The 10,786-nt window shown below is 39.4% G+C and overlaps 1 protein-coding gene across 1 annotated transcript; it reads left to right on the forward strand.

Annotated features, from left to right (window-relative positions):
• The first annotated feature begins 440 nt into the window (after window positions 1-440).
• On the forward strand, window positions 441-6,584 carry LOC143976063 (olfactory receptor 5AP2-like). Its single transcript, XM_077478547.1, has 2 exons — window positions 441-611; window positions 5,121-6,584. The coding sequence occupies exon 2, from the start codon at window positions 5,438-5,440 to the stop codon at window positions 6,380-6,382; it is 945 nt and encodes a 314-aa protein (XP_077334673.1). The 5' UTR covers window positions 441-611; window positions 5,121-5,437; the 3' UTR covers window positions 6,383-6,584.
• The last annotated feature ends 4,202 nt before the right edge of the window (window positions 6,585-10,786 follow it).

Raw genomic sequence — 10,786 nt, forward strand, 5'->3', positions numbered from 1 at the left:
TTATAAACGCAAACGCGGCAAAACGCGTGTAAACGCGCATTTCAGCTTTTTTTGAGCAGAGTTTTCACCTGCGTCTCGTGTGCATGAGGCCTTATTGTTACTCAAAACGTGAGAGCACTGAAAGCTAAAAAATGGTTTGGTTACCAAGGGGGTTTAAGCCCCCAGTGGGTAAGTGGTTAAACCAAAATCTCTCACTTCTTTACACTGTTATCTTATATTTGTATATGTATTGGTAGGTTCAGGGCTTTCAATTTGTTAAATACTGAAAATACATTATGAAATAAAACTTTTAGACATTTAATTAGCAAATTAAACACAAAGCTCCCTTGTGTAGACCTACAATAGCATCTGTACCAATCATTTTAAATCCCTTAACACTCTGCTGTGTATAAAATAGCAGATCTTTCACTTGCCAGTTAAGTTATTTATTTTAGTGTTCATGTTACCATGTACATATGGTATAAAAAATGCAAACACATTGAGTATTTTCTATGTAGAACTGCACTGTGCTGATACATCACAGGGCAAGTAATGCATACTACTTTTTCTATTTATTTTTCTATTTTAAATATAGATGTTCGATAAATATAACTGACAAAGACTGGTAAAAGGTAAGATCTAAATTGGGCTTTTTTTTTTTTTCAGTAAAAACCAGTGACTAGAAAACTACATATTGATAGCACATATAATCATATGTTCAATCATATGAAACAGATACAAAGGCTAAATTGTAGCTACTCAATTAATGACAACACGTGTGACAAACTCTGCCTCTGCTTATCTGCTACAAATGTTTCTTCACCTATAGTTCTGTTGCTAAATCTGCTGTGTGCAGGTAACTTTGGTTTCTACATTGACAATAGAACTGCACGATGAATCGTTAAGAGGAAGGGAGGGAGGAAGAATCGTAATCTCAATAGATCGCGATTCTTCCTCCCTTGTGAGCTTAACAAAGCATTTTCCGTATTCTATGCAGAGTACTCTGCTCAAGCCAACAGCTATCAAAAAACAACAACAAAAAAACAAGCAGCCTGCCAAGTTTCACAACATTCCTCAGCAGTTCAGTTAACTATAAACATTTTAATGTTCTGTTCTTTAGATCAAAGGAATGAACTTCTGTCTGTAAATGAGGAACATTTAACCACTTAAAGACTAAACCTTTTTCTGACACTTGTTGGTTTCAAGTTAAAATAATTATTTTTTTACTAGAAAATTACTATACTTACTTACTATAAAGAACCCCAAACATTATATATAAGTTTTTAGAAGAGACCCTAGAAAATCAAATGGCAGTTATTGCTATATTTTATGCCACACTGTATTTGCACAGCAGTCTTTCAAATGCAATTTTTAAATAGTAAAGTTAGCCCAATTTTTTTTTGTATAATGTGAATAATGTTACGTTATAATGTTACGCCACGAGAATCATGATCTTTATTCTAAGCAAAAAAATTGTGATTCTCATTTTCCTCAGAATTGTGCAGCTCTAATTGACAATATATTGTTATTTTTAGGAGTATCAATGTTTTATGTACTTTTTTTTTATAGCCCTTTAATTCTTTGCCCTTCAAAATAAATTCCTTGTGTGATAAGGAAAACTCATAAATAAACTCCCAAAGTATAAAATATTTACATTTATGCTGTCATTTTTAAAAACGTAGCAGTGGAAAGGTATTACTGTCTTTTGTTCAGACATCCAACTTGCAGAAAACAGCAACAGATGATGGGACCTCAACATTACTCTTTCCCTAGACAACGCACATAATTATTTGAAACGACCAATGAAGTTAATATTAGGCCACATTCACACTCTCGTTTCCGCTCACGTTTTTTGTACTTTATCACCGTTTTTGTATGGTGCCAACTCATTCACCTGAATGAGCTATCCTATGGGCGACAAACGCATTAAAAAGCTACATGGCCTTTTTTAGGCGTGGAGCATCGTGCGTTTTTACAATGTTTATTTTGGCATATTTATAGTTGCAACTGCATATCTGCTAACCGTGCTTGGGATGCCATTAACAATTAATGGCACTGCAAGTGTAATGCGCCTTTGTGTTTCCGAAATGCACAGCAAAACTCACAATTTCTGTGTGTTTTGTCTCACATTCAGGAAAGATGAAGTGTGAATGGAGCCTTATAGATCACATATACTGATTTAATTAGCTGATGTCCAAAACCTCTTTTAAAGAAACCAGTCAACACTGCTCTAAGACCCTTTTGGCTCCTGCACACAGCCATGGGTGTGCACATGAGCCATCTCTGTCTCCAATAGCAATCCACAAAATGACAATCACCACACACGAATATTTGCTTGTGTAGCAAGATCCAAGGCCTCCTTTAGTCTAATGAAATCCTCCACAGCCAAGAGCTGCTGGCATCCTTTTTATAGCGTGGGTTAAACAGCATAGTGGGTTTAGTGCAAGATAGATTCATGGGTGCCAGACACTTCTTGAATGCAAAGGGATTTTATTCCTCTTGAACAGAACTTTGGGAGATAGGGTTAGGGCCAGGACACCCTTAGGTAGTATATTAATTGGCAGACTCCAAGACTTCTATAGGTAGACAGCCATGCAGGGAAAGGCATCCAGCAAGACACCACATCTGCATGTGTTGGAGTGCTGTCTTCTATGGAAATAGTCTTAGAACAGTTCCTAACACAAGTTGTAACAAATTAATTTACTCTTATACAGTAACTTTTTGTAGGTTCTCAACCCACTGAGCTCCCAGTCTCTCTCACTAGACTTGCTGATTCACTTTCACCGAAGCCTTTGAGCTCTTCCAATCTTCACTTAAGTATCTCCCTCAAGCATCACCCCTGCATCCCTGCTGGGTCCCTAGCTTGGTAATCCAGATACTTCTCAAGCCTCACCCCACTGGCCTGCTCGGTCCCTGGCTTGACAGGGCAGCTCTGCAAGCGTCAACTCCGCTCGCCGGGACCCTGGCTTGACACCTGCTAGTTTCCCAATTCTATACTGTCCCTGGATAGTGAGAATACTGCTCTGTTACTTGCTTCAGCTACTCACTGTGGTCCCTGGTAATAAGGTGGTTGGTCCCTTAGTGGCGACAGCTTCCCCTCTACCTCTGACCACGACAGGTTCTCTGGCCAGCAAAACCGTCCCTTCTGGTTGGATTAAAAGTGCAATCCCAACCCTGCACTACCCTCTTGCTTCTGGATAGGCACTCAGACATCCTAGCAGCTAGATGTGCCCGGAATAGGCCCAAACTCCAGCCAGGCAGTACAACACACATATACCCAGACAGCCGTCCAGGTGGCACAGAACCCTGATCACCTAACCACACCTAAATATATAGGCTGTCCCAGCAGGCCAAGGGATCCAAGAAAACCCCTGTCTATTGGCTGAGATACCCATTATACTCCTAATCTCCCCTTGCTTTGCCCTTGTCTTATCTAATGTCACCAGGTACCCGGCCATCTAGCGGCAAAAGGGAGAAGTGCAGCAATTCCAGACAACTTAGAGTGAACTCAATTGATCCCTAACAATAGGCCAAGGTAACTACACATACCAGGTAAATTTTGGAGCAACAATGCCTAAACATCAGGGTGCTACATCTGTAATAGTCTGTTTATTTTATATAATCTAATATATATAAAAATCTCAATGGGACAAAAGCAAAATAAAACTGACATGGGTTATGACGATCCGTTACTCTATCAAAAAAAAACAAAAAACGTTGCCTTTTTATCTTTACTATGATGAAATTGCATAATCAAACAATGTCATCCTACCTATTAGGACAGTCACAGTGTTGGTGCAAGCCTTACCCCTTGACTTGCCTCTCCAGCACTCCTCCACTGCTTTTTCTTCTGTCTAGTTTAATTCCGATTTATTACCACCTGTGTCCCTGCCAGTTTTGCTAACTTACCAGATTGAAATTTACTGACACAACACTCAAACCAGATTTTTACTGACATTTCCAAAAATTACCAAATTTGAGTTTTAAGTGCAAATTTCAGCATTTAGGCTGCATTCACACCTGAGCGTAGCATTTTCAAGCGTTTTTTTGCGGCGTTTTTTACCGCGATTCGCGGCGTTTTTTTGCACATTTTTTACCGCGATTTGTGCAGGGCAAAAGGTCACCAATGTTAAAAGAAGAAAAACACCCAAATCTGCTCAATTCGAGCGACAAAAAAGGGTCCAGAACTTGTTTGAGCTTCAGGCGTTCGGCTTCAGGCAACATGGAGTGGAGATGTGAACCATCTCCATTGAGAATAATAGAATTTTTCCCCTCGAAGCCTGAAGCGTTTTGTAGCTTCAGGCTTCAAGCTACAAAACGCTCAGGTGTGAATGGGGTCTTAGGCTTCAAATAAGTACAATTTGCAATTAGCAATGTGATGTAAGGTAGATATTAAGGCACAAAACATATTTCTAATTTTATTTTTCGATAGAGTAAGTAAATAGCTCAGGGACAGGACTCAGGAGGGCAGAAAATCAGAATGGCCAGGCACACTCTCAGGAAACTGACTCTCACAGTAACACTGATAGCAGTGTGCAGCAGCAGAGATGATGATGATGACACCTCACCGACACATCCCTTCCTCAAACAGTCTCTCTCCACACCAGATGGTCCCTTCTGTCCACTCCAGTCCAAACAGCACTGACAGTCCTGCTCCCAGCTTGCCTTGCTCCTGTCCTGCAGACCCGCACACGAGGCTCCTGCTGCTCTGCTTGGCTCCCTTACACCATGACATCACATGCCACTCTCAGGCACCGCCTCCACCAGACCCACCCCCGCCGGTGCCACCAAACACACTGTAGCATTAATTTGGATGGTCTCGCCCGGATCCGAACTGGAACTGTGCAGTTTTGAGCTGAGCGTCACAGCCATATATTTTTTACTGGCAACCTTTTCCTGTCACTGGCATTTACCGGCAGGAGAAAAGTGCCTGTTTTTTACTGGCTGCCAGTAAAAATACTGACACTGGCAACACTGGTCCCTGCTGTGAAAAAGAGAAAACATTATAAAAATGTTAACTTTATAAATAATGTTCTGAAGTAAAATTAGCTAGTCGATAGGTAGTATATTCTATTTTTTAATACTTGTCTTTTTCTATGAGCTTTAATAGAACCTGAAATTCAACTACAAATGTTTTCCAGCAGGTGGGAGCAACGTCTATCTAAAGGTGGACTGAATGTTGGAACGAAATGCATTGTGTAAAGCACGCTGTCCAAACGTCACAAACTCAAGAATTTGTTTGAGTTGTGTTTCATTTTTTCCAAAAGCTTGAAACCCTTGAAGAACATTATTTTTTTCTTCCAAATAATGCATAATTTTTATTAAATAGTAAGTGATGAATTTAAATTTTTTTTCTAATAACATTTATTCACCTTAGTACTTTGTGGTTTCCAAACACTTGGATAATATAAAGTATGAGAGGAATGATTCATGCAATCTGGTCGTTCTCCTAACAGTAATGGGTTTACAGAACAGAACTGCTGTCACAGAGTTCCTGCTTGCTGGGTTAACAGAAAGCCCCAAATTAAAATTGGCATTGTTTGTCTTGTTCTTTACCATTTACACAATGACAGTGTTCCAGAATTCAGCACTTATAATGCTCATCAGTTGTGATAAACAGCTTTATACTCCTATGTATAGTTTCTTACGCCAATTATCGTTCATTGATATCTGCTACTCTTCATCTGTCACAATAGGGATGCTAATGGGTTTTGTGTCAGCTGAAAGCTCAATATCTGTAGCTGGATGTGCACTTCAGATGCTCACTTATGCTGGATTTGGAGGGAGTGAGTGCCTTCTTCTGGCTGCCATGTCTTATGACAGATATGTGGCCATTTGCCACCCGCTGACATATATATATATCATTAACAAGCAGATCCTCATGACCCTACTACTACTCTCCTATGTGGGTGGCTTTCTCAATGGCTTAATCCAGACTTGCTTCTCATTCCTTCATCTGGATTTTTGTGAGCAACGACAGTACATTCAACACTTTTACTGTGATGTAATTGCGCTTATTGAGACTTCTTGTGGTGACACAAGACTTAATGAAATAATCCTCTTCTCTTTTGTAGGCTTTATTGAGCTTTCTTCTCTGTTTGTAATCCTGGTATCTTACCTATGCATAATTGGATCTGTTCTGAGAATCCGTTCTTCCAATGGGCCTAAGAAAGCTTTTTCTACTTGTGCGTCTCATCTAACAGTTGTAACTTTATTTTATGGAACTATCATATTTATGTACCTTAGACCTTCATCCGCCTACAGTCCAGAGCAAGACAAAGTAATTGCTGTGTTTTACACTGTAATTATTCCTTTCCTTAACCCATTAATATACAGTCTAAGGAATCGTGACGTAAAGGCTTCTGTAAAAAAGTTTGGGGTTTACTTCATTCAGAAAATGTAAATCTTTGCTGTATTATGCCAATCAAATAAATTAGTTTTTTTTTTTAGAATGTGAAATTATGCAAGTGGACCATTTCATTAAACCTTGAGAAAAAAATTAGCACAAAGCTTTTATTGAATTAGTCCCAATGTATTCTTTTTTCTTTGTTTGCATAACTTTAGTCAATGGTAAAATTAGTTTACCTTGGCAGAAATATATTCCAACACTTCCGGAGACACATGGGTTATTTCATTATACTTTACCACTGCCTCCTGGGATAGCTGGGTGCTCAAAACACTTTGAGGACACACTCCTACAATGTGCTGGAGTGCATTCTCATGGAATTTTGAGCACCCAGCTATCTCAGGAGGCAGTGGTGAGGCACCATGGAATCACCCCTATCTCAGATACTTTGGAAGCTGAAACAGAGATATCAGAAGAAATCATCTATATGTGAGATGAGGGACTTTAGTGGAATGATGACAATAGTGGAACACTTCTGGCAATCAGTACAGGGGCTTATAGTTTCTTTTGGGATAGCTTGTGACAAGGTGATTTAAAGTGTTACTAAACCCACATCAGTAAAATCAGTCTGTATATACAGTGACGCATGCTTGTTATACTCACTGTGGAAACTAAGGGATCGGTGACGGCCATGGCGGAGCGCCATTAATCCTTTGCCTTGTGTTAAAAGGCTGTTTGATCCTGACTTCTCTGTTTCCCTCCTTCTTCCACAGTCCCCAAACCATTTCCTGATAAAACAGAGGTTAGGGGACAAGCTGCACATGCTCAGTTTGGTGTGTATTTCTAGAGCTTTTTTTTTGTTTGTTTCTTGGGAGAGTGCATGTGATCAGCACAGGGACAAATGGTACTGTCCAGACAGAGGGTTAGGGTTACTGCAGCCTTATAGGATGGTCAGATCAGAATGAAAACTCCCCCTAGAAGATTAAACCAGCCACTGGTAGAAGTCACAAGACTGCTCTAACTGCTGATGAAAAAAAGGTCCTTTCGCATTGACTTCTATTGTAAGCAGTACCTCATGTGGCCAGAGGTGGGGGGCACCTGAGAGGCTCGGAAATACTCAGAGACGGTTTGGATGCACTCAGAAACCCTCGGAAAGGCTCAGGAACACTTGTGAACTGAGTATTTCCAAGTGTTTCCGTTTATTTCCGAGTGCAACCGAATGGCTACGAGTGTTACCGGTGCCCCTGCACCTCTGGCCAAATGCAGTACTGCACACCACAGGGGCTTGAATCCTGCTTGTTTTGCGAGACAACACTCGCAAACCGAGTCAGGATTTAAAAAAATAATAGATCGTATTGCAAAATGCTCGTTAACCACGTTACTCGCAATCCAAGGTATTACTATATTTAGCAGTTTATATTTACCAAAACTATTGCATTTCTATGTTCTGTGTAATGTGGGAGATCAGATATGGTGAATACAGGGTCCTGGGTTAAGTAACACTCTAAAAACAGGAGATTGTGGGAGACAGGGACAAAGCGTTATCACCCTATAACACAAAGTGCCCAAACAAGGACCTATTTATCGATATCACCAACTGTTATTTAAAAAAAAACTAGCAATTAAAAAAAAAAAGCTTTCCAAAGTAAATTATCATGTTGAAGCTTATATGGGATTGTATAGTTATTGTGGGCTGCTGGCGCTACCTCAGGCTATTTCTGTTCACAATATTAAATTTAAACCTATTTCAATCACCATTAACTGTCTCTAGGGGTATTACAATTGTGTTTAGTGTTATACACCAACTATAGTGGTTTGACTAAAAAATTCCTCGTACCCTTAATCAGAAAAAAATTATTTCACACCACTTTATATCAACTTCCATAAGTGAACTAAGAAGATCCGTCACTTATTTCAACAGAAAAACCAGAAACCAAGTGATATCCAAATTAATCTGTGACACTAGAAGTTCCCATACATGGGAAATATAACAGCTATACCCCTAATTTACATAAACATCCCTTGTGCTAGTTATACAATAAACCCCAAAAATTGATAAATAATGCAATTTTTCACATGTAAAGATAAATAAAAAATAAAAAATATACAAATTCATCCGATATTTAAAATATGAGCCGAAGAATAGTGAGAACCAAAAAAGAAAAATATCCAGAAAAAAGTGAAAAATAAATGTGAAAAAAAAATATATATAAAAATATAAAGGCAAAAAATATATGAACAAGATATATATATATAGTCCACAATAACTCTTCTATCAGGTATCCACAAATATGCAATTATTCTGGTTCAGAAAACAGGAAGGTGACTTTCGTGATTATGACTGCTTATTGGTGACTTCCGTGCTCATTCCCCCTCAAGGGTCCCCACGCACCGAATCCACGCACCCCCTAGGGGGTTATTCGCATGTAATCTGTATTCCACTTTATTGAGGCTTCCACCGTTCGACTGTATCTTCAAAAAGGTCCTCCACAGGTTTTTTTTAGGAAGATGAAAAAGGCTCCTTATATCCGGTGGTAGTTCCTCAAAGGAAAGAAAACCCCCTCATGGTGTAGTATTTATGATTTGCTGAACACTTATAATTGGGGGAAGGGGGGCACGCTGAAGCTCTTCTTTAAAAAAAGTTATATATATATATATATATATATATATATATATATATATATATATATATATAGTGGGAGACTGATGACCACTTAAAAAATGCTTTATTGCAAAAAATTATTAATTAAAAAACCTTTTCGCACACTGAAAGGTTTTTACACAGCGGTTATACAAAAAAGGTTTTTTTTCAAAAATACAAATCTATAAAAAAACTTATAAAAAATGCACAAAAATTCCATACAACAATTGTGCAGTTCAAAAAAATATAATGAAAATGAACAATAAAAAAATACTAAACAATAAAAAAGGTTTTCTATATATGTGCAAAATACTGTAATTTTAAGTCAGTCATATAAGGCCTATTTCCCCAAACTCGCACCCCCTTTCTAAGGTGGGGAGCTGAATTCACTCATAAGGGATACTTGCCTTCCCCAGGGTAACTGCTTCCCAGGCTTTTTTAGGCTGCTTATAAGCTGACAGTTATTATAAAAGTATTTAGCTTAGTAAGTCTTTGGCATCTTTGCGCAAAAAGGCGCCAAGATAAAAAACACACCGGTTCGCCAGCGCAACAATACAGTCCCCCTGAGCGAGCGGCGTGCGCTCCAGCTGCGCTCCAACGGGTCAGGCGCACCGGAAGTGACGTAGTGTGCGTAATGACGCTGTACGCGTTTCGTCAGAGACGTCCTCAGCAGCGATACCACACACACTCACACTAACGTCTTTGAAGGCAACCGCACCTCCCATTTCCTAACCCCAACCAATAAACGATCAGGGTGGGACTACAAGTTTGTTTACACTTGCTTTTCTAATTATGCCAAGCGGGCTGATCTCCGTATACCTAATTCCTATACTCATAAAAAAACAGAGTCTGGTGGTAAATAATATCTTATTATTGCTTGCCATAATCACATTACTTTAACCTAATATTAGAAAGGAGGATACACAACGAGGGAACTCTTTTTCTGCCTCTAGCATATTCGCTTGATGGTATTACCACCAATTCGTCCTATTTTACTATAAACGGGAGGGATAGTCCTTTTATAAACATTTATTTGGGTTACTGCATTTATAAATGGACTAACATGATTGCTTAGTCCATGTTAATCATGTTAGTCCATTTATAAATGCAGTAACCCAAATAAATGTTTATAAAAGGACTATCCCTCCCGTTTATAGTAAAATAGGACAAATAGGTGGTAATACCATCAAGCGAATATGCTAGAGGCAGAAAAAGAGTTCCCTCGTTGTGTATCCTCCTTTCTAATATTAGGTTAAAGTAATGTGATTATGGCAAGCAATAATAAGATATTATTTACCACCAGACTCTGTTTTTTTATGAGTATAGGAATTAGGTATACGGAGATCAGCCCGCTTGGCATAATTAGAAAAGCAAGTGTAAACAAACTTGTAGTCCCACCCTGATCGTTTATTGGTTGGGGTTAGGAAATGGGAGGTGCGATTGCCTTCAAAGACGTTAGTGTGAGTGTGCGCGGTATCGCTGCTGAGGACGTCTCTGACGAAACGCGTACAGCGTCATTACGCACACTACGTCACTTCCGGTGCGCCTGACCCGTTGGAGCGCAGCTGGAGCGCACGCCGCTCGCTCAGGGGGACTGTATTGTTGCGCTGGCGAACCGGTGTGTGTTTTTTATCTTGGCGCCTTTTTGCGCAAAGATGCCAAAGACTTACTAAGCTAAATACTTTTATAATAACTGTCAGCTTATAAGCAGCCTAAAAAACCCTGGGAAGCAGTTCCCCTGGGGAAGGCAAGTATCCCTTATGAGTGAATTCAGCTCCCCACCTTAGAAAGGGGGTGCGAGTTTGGGGAAATAGGCCTTA

The sequence above is a fragment of the Lithobates pipiens genome, unplaced genomic scaffold, assembly GCF_037356315.1.
Source record: "Lithobates pipiens isolate NorthernLeopardFrog02 unplaced genomic scaffold, aLitPip1_a1.2 Scaffold_13, whole genome shotgun sequence".
NCBI classification, from domain to species: Eukaryota; Metazoa; Chordata; class Amphibia; order Anura; family Ranidae; genus Lithobates; species Lithobates pipiens.